Here is a 22,528-nt window from a genome sequence, read left to right as displayed (position 1 = left end):
GAGCCCCAGGATAAGACCTTCTAAGAGAACAGTATTAAGGTACTACAGTGATGCTGGAAAAAGTTTGAACTTACATGGGGATTATGCTGAAAAATAAAGCATTTTTATGTGTCTGTTCAAACACAGTCAGAATTGAGCCCCCAAAAATGCAGCCAACCAAACATAAAAGGTAAGTGCAAAAGCCAAGGGGATTTATTTTCCCAATCCAAAATCCCACAGTGTCAACAAGAGTTCAAAATGAGAGACAACGATATGCACCTGATGTCTGGGGCTGAGGGAACAGAGTCCAAAAAAAAAAAAACAGGAAAAACAGGAAAAACTACTAAACTAACCTCCAGCAAAGACAGAAACAGTCAATAAGAATGATCACAAAATACAGAAGTGAACAGATGGAACACAGTGAATCTAACAGGTGAGAGCATAAATACTAAATGAACTGATGAGTAAATTAACGACAGGTGTGAGATAAGGTCAAAAGGAAACAATGTATGAAAAGGTGATACAATACATTGGAACAAAAACATAATAAAACATAACCCAAGTAGAATAAAAAGCACAATACAGATTAAAAAATGCATAAGGCCCAAAGCAAACAGACTCAAAGATTAACAATGTGCAACTGTGGAAAACTAACATAAAAGTAAAGAACAACTAAGGCGACGATAAAAATACAAACTATAATAACAAGAATTAATAACCAAAACATTGGAAAAGGAATAGTAGGTATTAAGGCTGAATGGGAATATTGATTGTTCGTACTCCTGTGCAGCAGGTGGCGATATGCACCCGATGTCCGCTGCAATCTGCTAAGTCAGTAAAAGAAGAAGATTGCGTCACGTGACCGGTTAGTCGTCAGTGTCCGACGGTGGCGCTGTTAAAATTAAAGAAATGTTTCGCTGAGAGTTTTTTATTTATTTATTATTATTATTTATTTATTTGTTTTGTTTTTAACAGCCTCCTCCGGCTGCCGTTCCCACAGGAGCTCAATGACTGAGTGCTTAAGCCGCTGACGGCCTCTTCCTTCGCCGCTCCTCCTGTTGTCGACCAGCGGGGCCGAGCTGGGGGCAAATCCGGGGAAAGGGAGCCGCGGCGCCGCGCACCGGCCGACAGACACCCCGCCGCGCCGCGCCACCAACATGTTGACCCGGGTCAAGTCCGCCGTCGCCGGCTTCATGGGTGGAATTATGGCCGGTGGCGGCTCTGGCGGAGGCGGCACCGCTGGTTCCGAGTTACCGCTGAAGTTCGCCTACATGAGGCCGGAGTTCCTCGGACTGTCCGCGGATGAGATCGAGTGCTCGGCGGATCACGTCGCTCGGCCCATCCTCACCCTGAAGGAAACCAGGAGATTACCGTGGGCCACGGGATACGCCGAGTAAGTGAGCCGGCTGCTTTCAGGTGTCAGAGCCTTCAGTGTGTGTTTCTGAAGGCCCCCAAAACAAACAAGAGTGTGACACCACATCCCAATGCACTGCTGGAGAATTCAGCACTTAAAAAGAAAAAAGTTTTGTGCATAATACCAGAATTATGTCACGGACTGCCACATTCTGTGCACTTTGTGTTTGTACTAGATCAAGACTTAAGCCACCTTGACATTTGCACGAATTTGATCCCTGTATTGTGTGCCAATACGGGTTAAACTATGCGAGGCGGCATGCCCGTGTGTAAAGAAAATTTTTAAATGTTAAAAATTTCTGCCACACAAATTTCGTGCCAATTTAGTGAACATTGCGCAACCTATTTGCAAACACTGCGAGTCAAAGCGCGCAGTATAGGTGGGCGATAGTGGGAATTTTGGTATTGAGCCTATACCAAGTAAATACAGGCCCAGTATCGCCGTTATTGATACTGCTACTTTTTCATATTTAAGCTTCATGGATCCAAAGGATCCAAAAGACCTAGGATAGAATTTCGCCAAACATTGTACGTGACAACAAAATACTTTATCACAATCAACATTTTTGTTTAAAAAAAAAAAATCACTCAACACAACTTAAAACAAAATCTCCTGAGGTAGAGGGCTGACAAACCACAATACAAGCGTGCGCTGCTCCGTGTTGTGTGACACAGCACAGCGCTGCTCTTACAGACAGAGAGTAGACTTTGATTAATCTGCATGCGCAGCAGTCAGTGCGTGCGGGAGAGAAAAAAAGCTTGAGTATTGATCTTTTTACACGAGGATCGTTCAATATCGATACCAGCATTGGTATCGATATTAGGATCGATCCGCCCACCTCTAGTGCGCAGGGCCTCGCCTCGTAGAGTTTATGTCAGGTTTACTCATTGGTACACAAGATTGTGTGCCAGTTTCTGGGATCAAATTCAAAATGTCCAGTTTTTTCACCAGTTTCTGGGGGATAACCATGTTAAATGCAGAGCTAAAGTCCACAAAAAGCATCCGCACATAACTATTGGGCCTCGCTAGGTGTGTCAGGGCTGAGTGGAGCACCGTATTGATCGTATCCTCTGTGGAGTGAACTGGTGACTGTCCAACTCTGGGGGAATAATGGATCTAATGTGTTAGAGCACTAGCCTCTTGAAGCACTTCATAACGATAGGAGTCAGTGCTATGGGGCGATAATCATTCAGGCCTGTTATGGATGACTTTTTAGGCACAGAAATAATGGTAGAGGTCTTTAGACATGTGGGAATAGTCGCAGATTGTAAAGAGAGATGATGTTAGTAAACACCTCAGCGAGCTGCTCAGCACATGCAGGCAGCAGATCAAAGATATTGCTTGAAACTGAAGGTGATAACTGCACAGCAGAGCCGATCTGCTCTGTGTCAGCCTGATCCCGTCAGATCTCGGAAGCTAAGCAGTGCAGGACCTGATTCGTACTTGGATGGGAGACCTCTTTGGAACACCAGCGGCTGTGTGTGTTTCTCCAGGTAAAACTGTGTCAGGAAGGGCATCCGGTGTAAAACCTGTGCCAAATATCAATGCAGATCTGGTTGTATCCGCTGTGGCGACCCTGAACACAAAAATGGGAGCAGCCGAATGGACAACCAGAGAATAATGAAACACCAGACGAGGTAAAATGCTAAAATGTGAAAACGGAGACTAACAAAGAGGAAGCTAAACCAACTCAAACCCCCACACAGACAGAACCACAACACTTTCAGTACCTTCCCAGGGTCCACCTTTAATTTTTTTTTTTTTTTTGCACTGGTGAAACATTACCATTTCTGGAAGGACGGTGCACACTTACGATGTTGGAGCGTGGCTCTGACTCAACTGTCTCACAGCCTTCCAAAAAACTTTTGCTTTGTCCACACTAAAACGGAACTTTCCCTATACAATCTTTTTCTTTGTGGTTTACAAGAAAGTGCTCCGTAAACATGGTACAGTTTCAAAAAATATCTGTTAAATATCTGTTAAATGTGTGCAAGTGTCAAGGTGCTTTTACTTTTTATAATGTGCAGAATATATCTGTATGTGGTTAAGGTGTTGAACTTGGTGAAACAGCCACTTATCTTGATGTTCATGTCTTTGGGTCCTTTGGCTTTGACACAGAGATAGTGGATGCTTTTTGGCAACGCCGATACCTTTATAGGAGGATGAAGTTCCACGTTTTTAAGGTCCTGGTGCTTCCTGTTTTACTTTATGGTTGTGAAACTTGGAACACCAACCAGTAATTGAAGGCAACGACTGGATGTTTTTGGAACCGGGTCTGTTTGGAGGATCCTTGGGTACCACTGGAATTACTTTGTATCAAACATTTGGGTATTTGCGGACACTTAGATGAGAAGTGTTGCTTGCTTGCATTATCGGAATGTCAACTACGACGTTTTGGATATACTAGCGTTTCTGTGGGCATGATTCAGTGCGCGAGTGCCTCATTGTTAAGAACTCCGGCAACTGGAGAAGACCAAGGGGGTGGCCACGTTTCACCTGATAGTCTAGTCATATTGAGACTTGACCCACCACTAATCGCAAAAAAAGAAAAAAAGTTATGTGGGATTCTCCTCTGATATACCCCAAGAATAACATACTTAAAATAGAGAGCAATACAAGGGGTGGAAAGGCCCCAAATATGCTAATGTATGCTAATTAGGTATGACACGTGGCACCAACACCTGCTTCCAGACCTGAGTTACTGATGGATAGCTGTTGTTAACCAATAGCGAAGGATGTGACAAACCTATTAAAGATTTCTTGTGGCTCTCAGTCACCCGAGTTTACTACATGATTTGTTTGGCGTCTCTCAGATAATCAGAGCAGACCTGAAGTGTCTCTCTGGGACTTGAGATCAGCATTAACCTGTAATTAAAGTCTCCTGCGTTGTAATTAGCGCTGCAGACAACCAGTTTCACAGTTCTGAGTCTTTTAATTCTACTTACTGGAAAAAGCAGCAGAACAGGCTTCATTAAGCCTCCTGCATTTTTTCCAGGCTTTGCCTTGGAAATCCTTTGAACTCTTTGGTTATGTTATTAACACTCAGCGTGGCATCTCGCAGGTTATGAGCTCATATAAATTATGTTGCTGTGCTGTTGTAAAACGCAGATTTGTAAAGAATTAAAGCTACAGTGTGTCAGATTTCTGAGCGTTTATTAGTTAAAATGAAATATAGCATCCAGAACCATTTGTGCATCAGTGTAGAAATTACCTACAACAAATCATTGTCTTTTCTTAATGTTAAAATAAACCTTTTATATCACCAATGCACAGCCTATTGATTGCTAGCACAAGCTAATAGGTTTGCAAACTCATTATTGTGCAACTCAGGATCATGCATATTGCTTATCACAAGAGGAAGGCAAGATATTATGGATCCCTGTCGCCAGTGAGGGGAAAGAAAATCATGAATGACAGCATAATGCAATTTGCAACCTTGCCACTAGATGGCATTGAGTCCTGCATACTGTATCTTAAAAGTTCTTGCTGCTTTGTTCTGTTTGAGTCCCATTGCATTCTTTTTTTTTTTTTTTTTTTTGCCGTCATTCTTTCTATGTGTTGGTTGGTGGAAGTCCATTCACGGTCAAAATCCTCAAGAAAAAAGGCACTGAGTTGGTGTTTAACTGCTATGGCCACAATTCTATTCATGTTTAGAGAATAACAGGTGATTTTAATCAATTGTTGAACATCTGCTGAGCTGGCATCAGCACCAGAGTCTGCTGTTGAGGGTAGAGGCACAAAGATGTCTCAGGATGTTGTGCAGTTGAGGAGAAAATTAGGTTTTGTTCCACATGAAAGGGGGAAATTTAAGTGTTCTGGGATAAAAACAGAAATTGAATGGCAGGAAATGTGGTGTTCTCACTGCAGATGGTGCCGGGAGAACAAACAAGATACTGAAGTTCTTTCTAATTGCCTGCAAATTCTGCAGCTTTTACAGAACAGAACAACGAGAGAGTCAAATAAACTCTCCGATATTGAAGCATCGGGAGAAAATGTAAAAGGAGCGGCACATCATAATGCACCAGGGTCATTGCAGCATCGACATCAGATTAAATCAAGCTGATAAAGGCTTAGAGGGAGTTCATAGTGTTTCATAGTCGTAATAACTGCAGGGTTTTTTTTGGGGGGGGTGTAATTGTGTCTGTGTTGTTGCACAGTTGTGCATTAGCCTTGAAGCAGAGCTGAGCAGTCACAGCTGTGGCCTTTTACTCAGTGCATGTGTGCTGTATAACAAATATGATTAAACTAACAGTAAATCTTAGGTCTGTAGCTTCTGTCGACTCATAATATCTTTTTTTTTTTTTCTTTGTCTCCAGTGCGCTGAATTGCTTGGATGTTAGAGGGGCCTTGAGTGTATGTCCACCCTGTTCATATGTCTTATGTGGACTTGGAAAAAGCCTACAGCATACTTGGAGTTGTCCCCTCCCCCCCCCCAAGACCTGTGTTGGTTGCTGTGGGAGTATGGGGTAATGAGTCCAGTGCAAGGCGCGTCCGGTCTCTATACGACCAAAGTTGGAGATGTTTCCACATTTTCCGCATTTCATCAGATCCCATTTCTGGTGGGTGTTGGACTCCATCAGGGCTATTCGCTTTTGTCAGCGATCCTGTTTGTGACTTCATGAGCAGAATTTCAAGGCACATTCATGGATTGGTGGGTGTTCAGTTTGAGGATCTCAGAATTACAGTTGCACATCTGAGGCCATGTGAAGCAACTTGGTTGTGGATCAGCACCACCAAATCTGAGATCATGTTCCTCTATTAGAAAAGGGTGGATTGTCCCCTCTGGGTTGGGGAGAGTCAATGCTCCAAGTGGAGGAGTTCAACTATCTTGGAGTGGGGGTAAGATGGAGCAGGAGGTTGATAGACAAACCGGCGCTGCATCATAGGTCCTGCGGACGCTGTACTGGATCATCACAATGAAGAAAGAGCTGAGCCAGCAGGAGACACTCTTGATTTACCAGTCAGTTTACTCTCCTACCCTGACCTGTGCTCGTGAAGTGTAGATAATATTTGGGTTTATACTTGAGGCAGGTTGAGAAGCTCCACTACCCAGGAAGAACTGTAAGTGGAGTTGCTGCTGCTTTGCATTGAAATGATCTAGCTGAGGTGGTTCAGACATCTGGTGTTCCTGGTTGTCATCAAAGGGACGTCTTCCAGGTTTACCGGAACTAATTCCACAGATGCATTGCATAAATTGGCTAACAGTATGCATCAAAACACAAACCTTGTTTTGTGCACGGCCAGCAGCTGATGCAAACCTCAGGCTGCAGCTCTGACCAATAGTTGTGAACTTGAAGCTTTAAAAGTGACACAAGATTTTGTTTCATGACCACCAAACCCTCTCTGAATGTCCTGCAGGGTGATTAACGCTGGTAAGAGCGCACTGAATGAGGACCAGGCCTGCTGCGAGGTCGTCGTGGTGAGACGGCGGCCGATGAGCTACTGCCCCACCTCCATGCCCAACAAGACTCCCACCACCAAGAGGCGCAACTCCCTGCCTAATGGAGAGGGACTGGGGCTCCGCGTGGAACAAAGCAAGCCAGAAGTATGGAAATGCACCAACACAAACGTCACCATACACACATACAACCCCTGGCAAAAATTATGGAATCACCGGCCTCGGAGGATGTTCATTCAGTTGTTTAATTTTGTAGAAAAAAAAGCAGATCACAGACATGACACAAAACTAAAGTCATTTCAAATGGCAACTTTCTGGCTTTAAGAAACACTATAAGAAATCAGGAAAAAAAATTGTGGCAGTCAGTAACGGTTACTTTTTTAGACCAAGCAGAGGGAAAAAAAATATGGAATCACTCAATTCTGAGAAAAAAAATTATGGAATCATGAAAAACAAAAGAACGCTCCAACACATCACTAGTATTTTGTTGCACCACCTCTGGCTTTTATAACAGTTTGCAGTCTCTGAGGCATGGACTTAATGAGTGACAAACAGTACTCTTCATCAATCTGGCTCCAACTTTTTCTGATTGCTGTTGCCAGATCAGCTTTGCAGGTTGGAGCCTTGTCATGGACCATTTTCTTCAACTTCCACCAAAGATTTTCAATTGGATTAAGATCCGGACTATTTGCAGGCCATGACATTGACCCTATGTATCTTTTTGCAAGGAATGTTTTCACAGTTTTTGTTCTATTGCAAGATGCATTATCATCTTGAAAAATGATTTCATCATCCCCAAACATCCTTTCAATTGATGGGATAAGTGTCCAAAATATCAACGTAACGTTGTATAACGTAAACTTGTGCATTTATTGATGATGTAATTACAGCCATCTCCCCAGTGCCTTTACCTGACATGCAGCCCCATATCATCAATGACTGTGGAAATTTACATGTTCTCTTCAGGCAGTCATCTTTATAAATCTCATTGGAATGGCACCAAACAAAAGTTCCAGCATCATCACCTTGCCCAATGCAGATTCGAGATTCATCACTGAATATGACTTTCATCCACAGTCCACGATTGCTTTTCCTTAGCCCATTGTAACCTTGTTTTTTTCTGTTTAGGTGTTAATGATGGCTTTCATTTAGCTTTTCTGTATGTAAATCCCATTTCCTTTAGGCGGTTTCTTACAGTTCGGTCACAGACGTTGACTCCAGTTTCCTCCCATTCGTTCCTCATTTGTTTTGTTGTGCATTTTCGATTTTTGAGACATATTGCTTTAAGTTTTCTGTCTTGACGCTTTGATGTCTTCCTTGGTCTACCAGTATGTTTGCCTTTAACAACCTTCCCATGTTGTTTGTATTTGGTCCAGAGTTTAGACACAGCTGACTGTGAACAACCAACATCTTTTGCAACATTGCGTGATGATTTACCCTCTTTTAAGAGTTTGATAATCCTCTCCTTTGTTTCAGTTGACATCTCTCATGTTGGAGCCATGATTCATATCAGTCCACTTGGTACAATAGCTCTCCAAGGTGTGATCACTCCTTTTTAGATGCAGACTAACGAACAGATCTGATTTGATGCAGGTGTTAGTTTTGGGGATGAAAATTTACAGGGTGATTCCATAATTTTTTCCTCAGAATTGAGTGAGTCCATATTTTTTTCCCTCTGCTTGGTCTAAAAAAGTAACCGTTACTGACTGCCACAATTATTTTTCCTGATTTCTTATAGTGTTTCTTAAAACTAGGAAGTTGCCATTTGAAATGACTTTAGTTTTGTGTCATGTCTGTGATCTGCTTTTTTTCTACAAAATTAAACAACTGAATGAACATCCTCTGAGGCCGGTGATTCCATAATTATTGCCAGGGGTTGTAGAAGGAACAGTACAAGTAGGTTCAGGCTGTTTGTGGACAATGTGCAGCTAACCTCTTCCTTTGGTCAGCTGAAGCTTTTGGACCTCATCTCACTTTTAAAAGCATAAGATTGGACCCAAATATTGGAAACAGAGTTAAAACTTTTAAGGCCAGTATGGTGGTGTTGGGGAAGGAAAGATGTCCTTAAAAAATGTGAAATTTCACCTACAATTTACAGTGAGAAACCTCAGTGACTCAAGCCTAGATGTGATCCATTTTCTTTCTCTGGGAATATATCTTATATAATTCATTGAGAGTATGAATGAGTCCATCCCCTCCAGGTTATTAATATGAAAACTCAAAAACTATACTTGTTCTCATCTGGTCAGTCTCCAAATTAAGAGAGGATATTATGAGGATAAACTGAGTAAAAATATGGTAACATTGCTGTACTGGATCAACACAAAAACTTTGACTTATTTAATATATCTCTGTCTGCTACCCGGATATGTTTGGGCTTGCTGCAGGGAATAATCTTATCTTTGTCTTCACATGCATAATGGAAATTAGGAACTGATGCTGCTTTTATCTTAACATGAAGTTAGAATGTAGCTTGAACAGATGTTGGATAGTTTTTCATTTCCAAAGCCTCGGCCTGATGGCCACCTAGGCCCCCGCTGGTGACTGATGATGTTCAGTACTAGACTTTTTGTCTATTTTGGGTCAGCCGCTTAATATGAAGGAAATATGTTTTCTGGATTTGTCTGCAGGACAGCGAAGGGCTCGTGTTCCACTACTGGGCCTTGTTCGATGGCCATGCTGGTTCGGGCGCCGCCGTCGTCGCGTCTCGACTGCTGCAGCACCACATTGCATGCCGACTCCAAGCAGTCATCGAGATCCTGCGCAACCTTGCCTCTCTGCCCCCTACCATCCTGGGGGAGGAGCCAGACAACAACCCTTACTTCCACAGTAACACTGCCGGCCCTCACCGCGCCCTGACGAGAACCGCTTCGCTACGCGGGGCTGTCGGCGCACCGGCCTCCCCGTGCGGCACCCCACCTGCGCCACCGCGGTTCTTCATCGAGAAGAAGATCCAGCATGAGAGCCTGGTGGTGGGAGCCGTAGAGAACGCCTTCAAAGAGATGGTGAGTCCACAGCTGTCGCTACAAAGCATTGTCATAGCAACCTGGTGCCTGAGGTCGTGCTTCAGTTTCTGCTCGGCCTCGCCATTATCAGCTTTCATACTTCGCTTCTTCCCTGCAGTATTTCCAACATGATCAGGGGGTGCGGTTGTCTTCGGTTTCAACATACACATTTACAGCTGTGCACGAGATTGGAAAAAAAACATTTCCTGGTTCCTTTATTCAAACTGCTTATGTCTGAACAGTGTATAGAGCGAAATTTGTGGTCGGTTTAACTGGAAAAACACCAGTTTCCGATCAAAGTGATTGAACAGAAAAGGCAGCAAGATTAATCAAAACAAAAAGACTGTGTATGTCTTTATGATAATGTGTGTGGCAACGCGTCCCTCAAACTGCCAGGATTACTGGAAAATCCTGGTTTCATCTACTACCAGCGCTGTGTAAAATAACACAAAAGACAGCAAGTTTGTTGCGTCCATTATAAAAATAAGTATCTTATTCCATCCTGTTTTATGTTGACTTACCCTCTTTTCTACTTTTTATTTATATATTTATTTATTCCATTGCTTTTATAGTGTAGAATGTGTGAGATATTGCCACTAGATGGCAACAGAAAACAGATAATGATATTCAAGTTGAGGTGTTTGGTGCCTGTGTACATCATTGTGTACAACAATTTGCAAATCCTCTTCAACCTACATTCAATTGAATACACCACAAAGACAAGATATTTAATGTTCAAACTGATAAACTTTATTGTTTTTGTGCAAATACTTGCTCATTTTGAAATAAATGCCTGCAACACATAAAAAAAAACTGGAACAGGGGCAACAAAAGACTGGTAAAGTTGATGAATGCTCAAAGAACATCTGTTCGGAACATTCCACAGGTGAACAGGTTAATTGGAAACAGGTGAGTGTCATGATTGGGTATAAAAGGAGCATCCCCAAAAGGTTCAGCCGTTCACAAGCAAAAATGGGGCGAGGATCACCACTTTGTGAACAACTGTGTGAAAAATAGTCCAACAGTTTAAGAACAGTGTTTCTCAATGGTCAATTGCAAAGAATTTAGGGATTCCATCATCTTCAGTCCATAATATAATCAGAAGATTCAGATAATCTGGAGAACTTTCTACACATAAGCTGCAAGGCCAAAAACTAACATTGAATGCCCGTGACCTTCAAACCCTCAGGTGGCACTGCATTACACCTGACATTGTGTAAAGGATCTTACTGCGTGGGCTCAAACACTTCAGAAAACCATTGTCAGTTAACACAGTTCGTCGCTATATCTACAAGTACAAGTTAAAACTCTACAATGCAAAGTGAAAGCCATACATCAACAACATCCAGAAACGCCGCCGTCTTCTCTGGGCCCGAGCTCATTTGAAGTGGAAAAGTGTGCTGTGGTCTGATGAGTCCACATTTCAAATTGTTTTTGGAAATCATGGACGTTGTGTCCTGCTCACAAAAAAGGAAAAAGACCATCCAGATTGTTACCAGCACAAAGTTCAAAAGCCAGCATCTGTGATGATATGGGGTTGTGTTAGTGCCCATGGCATGGGCAACTTTCACATCTGTGATGGCACCATCAATGCTGAAATGTACATCCAGGTTTTGGAGCAACACATGCTGCCATCCAAGCAACGTCTTTTTCAGGGACGTCCCTGCTTATTTCAGCAAGACAATGCCAAGCCACATTCTGCACATGTTACCACAGCGTGGCTTTGTAGTAAAAGAGTGCGGGTACTAGACTGGCCTGCCTGCAGTCCAGACCTGTCGCCCATTGAAAACATGTGGCGCATTATGAAGTGCAAAATACCACAACGGCGACCCCGGTCTGTTGAACAACTGAAGTCATATATCAAGCAAGAATGCGAAAGAATTCCACCTACAAAGCTTCAACAATTAGTGTTCTCAGTTCCCAAACACTTATTGAGTGTTGTTAGAAGGAAAGGTGATGTAACACAGTGGGAAACATACCACTGTCCCAGCTTTTTTGAAACATGTTGCAGGCATCCATTTCAAAATGAGCAAATATTTACACAAAAACAATAAAGTTTATCAGTTTGAACATTAAATTTCTTGTCTTTGTGGCACATAGTAACTGAGAAAGGAACAAGAATCTTGAAAGAAAAAAGTCAGATCCATCAGGAATATTGTGGAATTGTTGCAAGACTAAAAGAACCAAAACCTGGTGTGCACTTGGCTGTGGTAGGTGTCGGTTTCGAAGATGCTTGAAGGTCTTCTCTATTATCTTTTGAAGAGAGGGTTCATCAAAAGCACCTAAATGCTCACTCTTCCACAGGATGCCCAGATTGAGCGCGAGCGGCATCTCTACAACGTCACAGGAGGATGTACAGCGCTCACTGTGGTTTACCTTCAAGGAAAACTCTACGTGGGGAATGCAGGCGACAGCAGGTTCGTGCTTCTGTTTCACCAGAACAACACTCGCGGAGTTAAAGATCTGTCAGAACATAAGCTGTATATCAAAAGCATTTCTTTAGCGTTTGTCAGTATGAGGCATCTTACTTTCCTTGGCTTTGTCTCTTATGCTACAGAGCTATCGTTATTAGAAACAGTGAGATCATCCCGATGTCAAATGAGTTCACGCCTGAATCAGAACGACAGCGACTCCAGTTCCTGGTAAGAAAATGGAAGATAAGGCAAATCTCTGTGACAGTTTTTCTGCTCAGGTTGCCAGCACAGATAAGACGGCAGTGCATCTTCTAATTTCCATATAAGCAACAAATCTCTGTCTTGCAGGGTTACATGCAACCTCACCTGTTAGGAAATGAGTTCACGCACTTGGAATTCCCCCGGAGAGTTCAGAGAAAGGAAGTGGGAAAGAAGATGTTGTACCGAGACTTCACTATGAATGGATGGTACGTCTGCTCCCGTTGTATTGTGTGAGTAAAACCGCTATCAGTTCAGGTTAGGGAGCCACGTCCACTATGCTCCCAGGGCGTTGTTTTACTGCGATCCCCCACGACCCCCCAAAAAACTGTTAAAAACAGGATGAAACAGTTTAATCTGGCTTTTCTCCCAACAGGGTGGCTTATAAAGTGCAGACGTGGCAACCCCTTGAAAACAAAAGAAAGGAGCTGCCCACTCAGACAGACATGACCAAAAACGGCAACAAACGCCGCTTCGGCTTCAAATTTTTACCCCGATGGAACAGGATCAAACAAGTTTCAAGACATACTAACTAGGAATACCCCGTTTAAAGAAGTTTGAACATGATTGAAGCTGTTAAGACTGTGTATACCTCCTACGTTACCACATACTATCAACGATTTTGAGAATCGGAATGAAATTTTTGAACAGTTCAAAAACTGGATCCCGATTTTAAATCTGGTGCCGATAATGGCCGTGACGACTACGTGCACTGAATTTGTTCAAGATTGACAAAGATGGATCAAGAAGTTACAATGATGTTTCAAAACGTGCCCAGATTTGCTATTCAGGATTAAACGGGAAGGAACAGGGCTCTGTGCAATAGTCCCATAAGGAGCCACCTTTGGTCCTGGATGGCAACTACCCACGTAGACAACCGGTCCGTCCCCCCCACCTGAAAATAGCCGTGTATCTGATGCAGCCATATGATACATGGGCGTCCCCTTGGACTTTTCCAGATGACCTGGAATTCACGGCAAATCATCTTATCGAACACCGTTCTGACTTTTTACCTTTTCCCAGCTTTCATTTTTATTACCAGCAGAAGAAGCACTGTTGGTATTGATACTATTGCAAATGACTATCTAGTCTTATCAAATATTTAATTTTTTGTTTTTTATTTTTTGACAACCCTACTAGAACCAAAGAGATCCAGTCATCACCTTAGGTCAGTGGTTAATGTCCAAGTCTCACAGCCAGCCATGCAGCATGACGGGACACATGGCCATGATACGGTAGCCCAAAATGGATATACTACTCTTCCTTTCGCGTTTTGCAGTACATCTGAAAGACTGAGGAAAAAAGAAGAGTAATCAATGGTTGAGAATCCTCATTTTTGTGTCGTGGAGGGTCTAGCATAGTGCTTTGCACAAGAGAAGGCGAGGGAGAATTAATCCCTGTCGTCAAAGAAGCAAAAACTCGAAACAAAATCAGGACCAGTGAGGACATAATACAGTCTGCAACCTCACCACTAGATGGCACTAAATCTGACCCAGTGTAGCTTTAAGCTAATTTGCATAAGTGTCATTACAGATAAAATGAATCAGTTTATGTTTTGCTCTTTGGTGCTGGAGGCGAGTTTCACTGTAGCTGTTCCTCCACAAAGGGGGAGCCAAACTGGAAGACAGAAAGGTCGGTATGTGTTCAGGTCAGGGAGAGTGCACGTCTTATCTCTGAGACAGAAACGGACACGGAGAGACGCAGTCTGACAGGTGTAGTCGAGTCTGATATGATGCCGTTTGAAGTCCTGAAGTTCTCCTGACCGGATCACTGTCGACACACACCTGTGTTAGAAATGTCCTCCAGTCTGACATCACTGCTTGGTTTTTTTTAACACCATTGATTCGCTGTTCTGATTTAATTATTTTTTTGTCCTCCGCCACAGGGCTTATAAGACCATTGAGGATGAAGATCTGAAGTTTCCGTTAATATACGGCGAGGGCAAAAAGGTAAGCGTCTGCCTCTTTACTACAGACTTCTGTTGTTGAAGTCAGACCTGCAGGAAACCATAAATCACTCGAGTTGGCGGACTGACAAGAGTCTGCGCGCCTGCCAGGAGCCCACAGGGACGCCGGCTCGGGTGTACAAGTTGCTGTATGAGCAGAGACTGTCCATCTGTTCCACTCTAGCAGCACAGACATCATAAGGGAGATGACGGTCGTCTCTGTGAAATGGTGCTAATCCTCAGCGGGACACCAGGGGGCAGAAGAGCAGAGCAAATCAAAAGCCAAAAAACGCTCAAACAAACCACCTCAGATTCTGCATCATGTCAGTTTTGTTTCATCATTGGGTCACACTAAGTAGTACATGCGGGGGGGCCAAATCCTTCATCAGCAGTTGGTAGTCATGACAACAACACCCTGACAAGCATTCGTATTGGGAAGCGTCTGGACTAAACTGTGTTATCGTCTTCGGTTTCTTTTTGCCTTGATTCTGGATGTCCGGTTTTCCTAAACAAGGAGACTTTGCTGATTCTACTTACTCCTACATTGGTGTATAATCTTGATAAAGTGATCACAAGTTTGAGACCTTTCTCCAGGATACCACCTCTTTGTGGCTCCGCAGCTGACGTAGTGTCCACAGGAGACGCAGCACAACAGCAGCCAGATTTGTTCATATTTCTTAAAATCATCTCCAGTTGACTGATCCTCCAAAACCAATTGTTTTCTTTCCAGATGAACAAAAACCCACTTTATTTAATGAAAAGCACAGAATTCTAAAGTAAGCTTGTCCATCTTCTCCAGGCACGAGTGTTGGCAACAATCGGTGTCACCCGCGGCCTCGGCGACCATGACCTCAAAGTTCACGACTCCAACATCTACATCAAACCGTTCCTGTCCTGTTGCCCTGAGGTAAGACAAACAACCGGGTTTTCATACAAGAAAACAGATCCGATCCAGGCTTGAGTGTCCCGTACGCCTTTTAGACAAACTACAGCTGAAATTTCCCGACTGATTTTTTTAGAAAATCGTCTCGTTGCAGGATGGAGTGGTTTTCTGCCTCCCTGGCAGCACTAGCAAAGAGCTTTTCATCTCCTTGTGTGATTTGTCACACTGAGATGTGAAGTTTTTTTTTTTTCTTTCTCCTCCAGCTTTCTGCTGGATCTTTAATTCATTAACTCCAGGGTTCACACCAGGTTCACGTAAACTTGGTTCCTCTCAGCCTTCTCTGTCAGAAACAGGAGTCTCACCTCCCACGCTCCCGGAGGCTTCTTCAGATGCTCTCTGAATGAAAACTGCATTTGAGTTGATTAAGTTAGAGAATGCATGATGTTCACATCCTTTTAGGTTTCATCATGGCTGAGAAGCTTGAGCTGGTGAGAGACGTTTCCAGAGAGATGCACTTTGTTTTCACTGTGAGTCTGTAATTTGGAGCCATGAATGGTGTTTACGGGGCTGAAAACCACCAACGTTCGATTCTACTGGTTCATGTAGCGTTACCTTCTCTCAGCTTGGTTGCAAGTGGTATTTCTGTTGAGACTGGCAACTATTATGATTATTAAGGTGGCGCATGACTTCAGGTGCAGCGATTTGAGAAGGAGTCTTTGTGTTTTGGGTGTAGGTGAAGGTGTATAACCTGACGCAGTACGAGCACGGGACCGATGATGTTCTGGTGATGGGAACAGATGGGCTCTGGGATGTCCTCTCTAACCAGGAGGTAGCCGAAGCTGTCTCCACGTTCTTAGCCAACTGCGACCCCGATGATTTGCACAGGTGTGACTCTTCCGTTTGTGCCCAACTCCTTGCAAGTTTGTTGCAGTGATTCTCACTAATCTGTGACATTCCCAAGCATCTCATGTCAAAAATATACCTCGTTATCATTTACGGCCACAAGATGGCATGCAGGGTTTTGTCGAGGTTTGGCCACAGTATCGAATTAGCTAGCGTTTTGTTTTTGTCCTCTGTTGCAGGTACACGATGGCGGCACAGGACCTGGTGATGCGAGCACGCGGCGTGCTGAGGGACCGCGGGTGGAGGATCACGAATGAGCGGCTTGGCTCTGGAGATGACATCTCCGTCTTCATCATACCACTGATGTACGGCAACCGACAGCCATGAGGAGCCCAATAGACGCTCCGGTTTACGAAATCAACAGGACTGCTGAGGTCAATCCCCCAAACTCCCAGTTCAGTCCCATTTCACATTCCTCTGTGCCCTTTGCACATCTCTTTATCCCTCAAATCAAAGTTTAGACCATTATTTGGTGTCATAGTTGCATTTGTTGGCGTTTCACATCTCTCCAGAAGATCCAGATAGTCAACCCCCATATTTGGCAGCTCAGGGGAACTTCACTTATTTGTATTTATTCTTAAAGTTCACTGATGGAAGTTTTCCAGAAATCACCAAATTTCCAGATGTGTACCACCATTCATACTAGACATTGTTATGCCAGTGTTGACTGAAGGAGTGGTGATTTGTAAGTTAGAACACTGTCTTTCTGTGGGGAAGGTGGTTGATTTTAATCCCTGCTGTGATCGGGGCCTGGTGAAACCTGACTGCTCATCCAGCAGTAAAAGGACAACTTGACTGGTTCCAGTTGATGGTGCAAACCAAGCAGCAACACCTGCTCATGGAAAATTAGGCGAATGTGGAAGTGGTAAATCTTGCAGTTCCTTGAATGGAATAACAGACTTAAAGATGTTTACTGTCTGGGACAAAAACTGGTTTTGGTCTCGCTAGCTAGTTTCCTTGTTCCTGACAAAAAAACTGAGGGTGATTTTTTTTTTTTTTTTTGTAACTTAGCAGTTTAAGCCATTTTAAGCCATATAGTTTTGAATAATTAGGGGTATGGTCACAGTGAGTGACAGCTATGTGCCAGAGTCAGGCCCCTGCTAGCAGTGGGTGCTAACTGCTGTGGATATGATCCAGTCAGGTTGAAGGTTTGTCCTTTCTGAGCATTTTATTACAGATGTTTGCGACAATATGGCTTTTACTGTGCAGTTAATTGTACTAAGGAACCATCAAAGAAGTCAGTGCTCCAGTATTTGTTTTTAAGTGTTGTTTCATTATATGTTAGCAACAGGTTACAACTAATATGCAGGTATCTTGACGGCATTAGGTTAGCGGTCACTACAGCAATATGCCCGTCAAATTTTAATATTTGTACCCAACGGCCACATTAAGCAAACACTGGAAATTAGCTTTGTTTCTTTGGTAATTGCGAGGTGGGGGCGTGTTCAGGCTTCATTTGTCCAGTCTAGATCATGCCATTAGTGTGTGTACAGTCTGTGGTACAAATGTGGCGAGGTAAAGACCTGCCCATGCTACCTCATCATGATGTGGCCCAGCATGTGTGCACTTTATGATAATCAGACTCGAGAGTGGGCCTTACGTACCTAACCGGTTGGTGCTAGCATGAGTGGTCACACTAATTTCAAGAAAACTTTTCATTACTGAGTAAAGGGGGAGGGGGGTGTTCTGCCTCCAATTTTTATTTATTTATTTTTAAGAAGAAATGTCTCTTTTTCAAATTCCCGGTGAAAGCAGCCCGACCACACGACCTCATCTTCTGAAGAGATGTGAAAGCTGAAACCGAAAGATTCTCTTCCTAAGGGAAGGACAGTCTGCTTTCATTCTCTCCTCTTTTCTCTGCTACGCTGTTCTGTACCCCCCCAACACCCCAGTCCCTCTCCTCCTCCAAGCTGTGCAGTCAAGAAGTTGCCTTTTTTTTTTTATTATTTATTTATTTTTGACAATAAAATACCTCCGTCCGGTGACCGTGGGCCAAGCTGACTGGTCAGCTGCACCTGCCGGTCATTATAAAGACAGTTTACAGACTGCGGCGGTGACGGCTCGATTCTTCTCCCACAGCGAGCGCCGCGTCACCCGAGAAGCTTTCGGTTGCTAAGAGCACATAAGACAACGTGTCACGGCTGATGTGCATTTTAGGAAGGACTTCGTCTTTGAGAGAGAACTAATAGTGAGGAAGCAGAAGAAAATGTTGGGATATTTTTATTATTATTAATAGTGGTAGTATATAGTTACTTACTTAATGCAACGAAAAAGTTATTGTGACAATAATTACTTTATCGTTGCAAAACATGACTGACAACATACAACAACATTAAAAGTTCGCTTTTTGACAGGCCTACTCTTGTTAGCATTCGAGCCTCTGAGTGCAGCACGATGAATGGAAGTGGTGGTAGTGAGACCAGAAAGCCAGACTTATATCCTTATTGGTTGCAGCGATTGGTTATGATGTCATTTTGTGATGTTTTAGTGACATCATCATGACGTTACATAGTGTAATGGTAAATTAATTAGGCCCTATTCCCAGGTCAGGTCTGGAAGCATATGCTGCCTTGGGTCCTGGACGGCACCCATTCCCATATACGATGTAAAATCATGGCGGATCCTCAGGTTACTTTTGGTGATTTTTGGACTCTTGATAAGTCATAAACGGTACGACAGTTTTAGACTGTTTAAAACGGTTGGGGAACTTTTGCAAATCCGCTTGTCGTCATACCGTCTTGAAGGCAATTTTGGCCTTTCTTGGATATTTGTGTCAAGTTGGGGCTAAGCCCTGTTTCTGTGTACACGATGCCTGACCTTGACTGGCAAATTGTGGCAGGTCCTTGAGATAGTCTTGGACACTCTTGATAAGTCGTAATGGTACACCAGAGGTGCCCAATTTCGGTCTTCGAGATCTACCTTCGTGACACTCTTAGTTGTCTCCCTGTTCCAACACACCTGAATCCAATGAAAAACTCGTTGGCAGGCTTTTAATGAGTCTTTCATTGGATTCACGTGTGTTGGAACAGGGAGACAACTAAGAGTGTCAGGAAGGTAGATTTCGAAGACCGAACTTGGGCACCCCCGTGGTACACTATATCACCACAACAGTTTTAAATAGTTTATAAATTTCATGGGACTTCTGCAAATCCTTGTGCTGCCATCCTACAGTCTTGCCGCCATCTTAAAGGTAACCCTGAGTACTCTTGGATATTCATGTCAGGGTGGGTTTTGCCCCATTCCCAGGTACTACACTACGCAATTTTGAGGTTTGGAGAAACATGGTTTGAGTTACAGAGAGCTTTACTTATTTTGGCCTGTTGGTAATCATGTATTTTCTTCTTAGTTTATTTATTGTCTTTCTCTCATCCATCGCAGTTGTCAAAGGTGAGTCAAGCACTCAGAGACTCGATTGGTCACAGTGTTTTAAAAGCGAACTTGTCCTTTTAACATATGAAATTGTTCACGTCTTAAATTTTAAAAATGGTGTTTTTAAAAATCTTGAATGTGAGAACAAAGCATTTTACATCAGTTGCTCTTTGTCAAACATAAACTTTGCAAGACACCAGAATAAATCACATGGGCATCCGTGTATGCGCACTTTTGTCGCTCTGCAGCATTCGCGGTACATGAAGACGAATATTCCCTGCAGCAGGGAGGTAAATTTATAATGTTAAAAATGTATAATCAATATCCAAATTAAAGTTTCAAGAAAAAAACTGTAAACTTTTACTTTATCTGAGCTTTAGATGAGTCGTACAGGTTTGGGATTGTAAAGTTTGGATGTACATGAGCAAAGGTGCAATGGTTAAAAGTTACTTCTACTTTTTCGATTGTATTCCTGTTGTGTGTCGACTGTGTCATTGCTCGTAATCGTGCCGTAATCATGCGTATGTATATACGGACACTTTTCCTTCAGGTTCATCCGTAATATTAAACCTGGTACGAAGGCTGAAATTTAGTGAAATTGGTACGCAGCTGAAAGGGGGGGGGGGGGGGGTGCACTTTTTTTTCCCCTTTAAATTATGTTATTGTGCAGAGAGTAGAATGAGAAGTGATGCCTTGTCCTAAAAAAAAAAAAACAAAAAAAAAAAACTTTTTAATATTCATGTTATGATGTTCTCTTCCAGTCACTCTTGATTTAAGATGTGGGACAAGCAGTGTGGGTGAAAGAAACCCTTTATTATTCTTTACTGACAGAAATCAATTAAGTTGATAATTGGTTGAATAGATCTGCTGGTGTCGTTTGTGATCTGCAGCTGAATGATGAAACATTTAACGAATCGTATCACGTGTGCCATCAGCTGCATCCATTTCTTTCTTTTTTGTCCCAACTTGTAGTTTTTAGACTATGTTCCTTAATGCAACTATCATTTTTACATTTACCTGAGGTTCCCGTGGTGCATTTAACTCGCACATTCCATGGGGGGGTGTAAGGTTCAAATCCCTCACTAAATATTCTATAAAGAGGCTGCAGAAAGTATCCTTTTGAATACCAATGAAACAGTTGGTTCATAAAAGGATTCGCCGTTTTGAAATGTTTGAAACGGTAAATGAAATGCTAAACTTGAGGAAATTAAATGACTATTTCAGAAAAGTGCAAAACACTAAAATAAGCAATTTAAAAAAAAAAATCACTATTTTGAATGGTTTGAAATTAAATGGAAAGAATGAAGTCCTACTCCTGCTATCAGCTTGGGGAGGGGCAAGAAGCGTGTGTTACCAGCCAGAAAGATCTTATTGTTCTGACTGACACATGTGGGACACGTTTAAGGGACTTTATCCACACTTCTTTTGGCAAGTTACGGACATTTGACTCAGTGTTAAGTGTCCATAGATTCAATCATAGCTTACGCAGAGCACGCGTGTCCGAAAACTGCTCACTTAAGGCTTTGCACCCCGAGGTGTCCACATGAGCGACTTCCAGAGTATTTAACACGCATGTGCCAAACAATGCAACAACGCTCTGTTGCTTTTAAAAAGGATTTGTTGTGTTGAAAAGCTCAAAATGCTCCATTTCAAATACTTCAAATGTAAATATGATTCTGCATTTCAAAACACTTGGTGAAACAGCTGCTTCAGAAAATGATTTTTACATTTGGACCACTGAACCAACTGCTTCAGATGAGACAGTAATGACTGGTGGCTTCTTATCAACAGTGGGGACCCCCTCACCCCCAGACTAATTTCCATTTACGCCTCTGATTTCATGAAAAGAAATATTTCTTTATAATTAATTGAAAACTCATTCACGTTTTGCGTGTTTTCCGTCTTTCTATCAAATAAGCTAGCCTAAATGAGTTGTTAATTTAATGACTTGTTATTAAACAGTGTTTGAGTTTTGCTTTTGTGAAACAGAGATCTCAGATTTAAAGTAGTATGTTTAAGGTGATTCCAAATAATGGTGGTGAGTGAGGGGATTTTTTCTTTCTTTCTTTCCAAAGAATGTGACAATTTTTTTTTCTTTCTTCCTGTGTCATACGACTGCTGCACAGAAACATCAACTCAGGTTCAACAATCGCACGTCAAATAAAACTGGACAAGCAGTCAGTCATTTTTAAAGGTGGTTTATTAATTATTTATTTGTTTCTGGATTAAGTTTCCTCTTTGCTGTATTTAATTGTGAATGCTGTTGTAGTTCTCTGGATAATTTTACGGTGGGACACAGAGGGGGTGTTATTTTGGCGGGGTGAGGCAGGGGGCTTTTTATGTTTGTAGCAAAGTGCACGTCTGAAAGCAATCAGAACTGTTTGAAGTGAATATTGTGCTGCAGTCAATCTCTGAATGTGAAATGTACATTTTATAGGAGAGAAGAAAATGGAAGGTATGAAGTTAATATATTTTTAATGTTTCCATGTGACTTTCGAAGAAAAAAAAAGTTTACCTTCGTTGTTTATCTAGAAATTAAACAAAAATAAATAAATGTTGATCAATGTCATAAATGTTCTGTTTGTGTCCTTGAAAAACACAAATGCTAAATTTTTGTACTTTTTTATGTATTATTTTGTTTTTAAAGTTCTAGCAAGGAACCGCTCGATTCTGAATTTGTATCCAATCTATGAAATACACTGCGCATGTTTCAATTCTAATTGTGGCCACTGGGAGGCAGTCTGCCAAAGCTTGTGTATGCAGTATTTTGACAAAGACTAATGTACCAAGGGGAACCTCAGTACACAAGTTTACCTCACAAAAACCCTAGATAAATTTGACAGGGTATGTCGTGAACGCAGCTATGGCCAGGAGGGGGCCATGTCTTTAACCTAGTGCACACCATATCTTAAAAAAGTGTTTGTGTGTCAAGATGAAAGTTGGAAGGCAAGTTCACCTCA

General features: G+C 42.5%; 1 protein-coding gene and 1 long non-coding RNA gene across 2 annotated transcripts in view; one reads left to right on the top strand and one right to left on the bottom strand.

Moving 5' to 3' along the window:
* LOC117504367 overlaps nt 1-22,528 on the bottom strand; it is a 251,091-nt gene that overhangs the window by 51,331 nt on the left and 177,232 nt on the right. The window lies entirely within an intron of this gene.
* Nucleotides 856-22,137, top strand: LOC117504363 (protein phosphatase 1H-like). The gene is made up of 10 exons (XM_034163824.1): nt 856-1,372; nt 6,752-6,938; nt 9,422-9,796; nt 12,101-12,213; nt 12,354-12,438; nt 12,559-12,677; nt 14,354-14,417; nt 15,213-15,320; nt 16,030-16,181; nt 16,379-22,137. The coding sequence occupies exons 1-10, from the start codon at nt 1,137-1,139 to the stop codon at nt 16,524-16,526; spliced, it is 1,587 nt and encodes a 528-aa protein (XP_034019715.1). The 5' UTR covers nt 856-1,136; the 3' UTR covers nt 16,527-22,137.

The sequence above is a fragment of the Thalassophryne amazonica genome, chromosome 22 (assembly GCF_902500255.1).
Source record: "Thalassophryne amazonica chromosome 22, fThaAma1.1, whole genome shotgun sequence".
Lineage (NCBI taxonomy): Eukaryota > Metazoa > Chordata > Actinopteri > Batrachoidiformes > Batrachoididae > Thalassophryne > Thalassophryne amazonica.
Note: the sequence above shows the minus strand (reverse complement) of the source record. Positions and strands in the feature narration are given on the sequence as shown.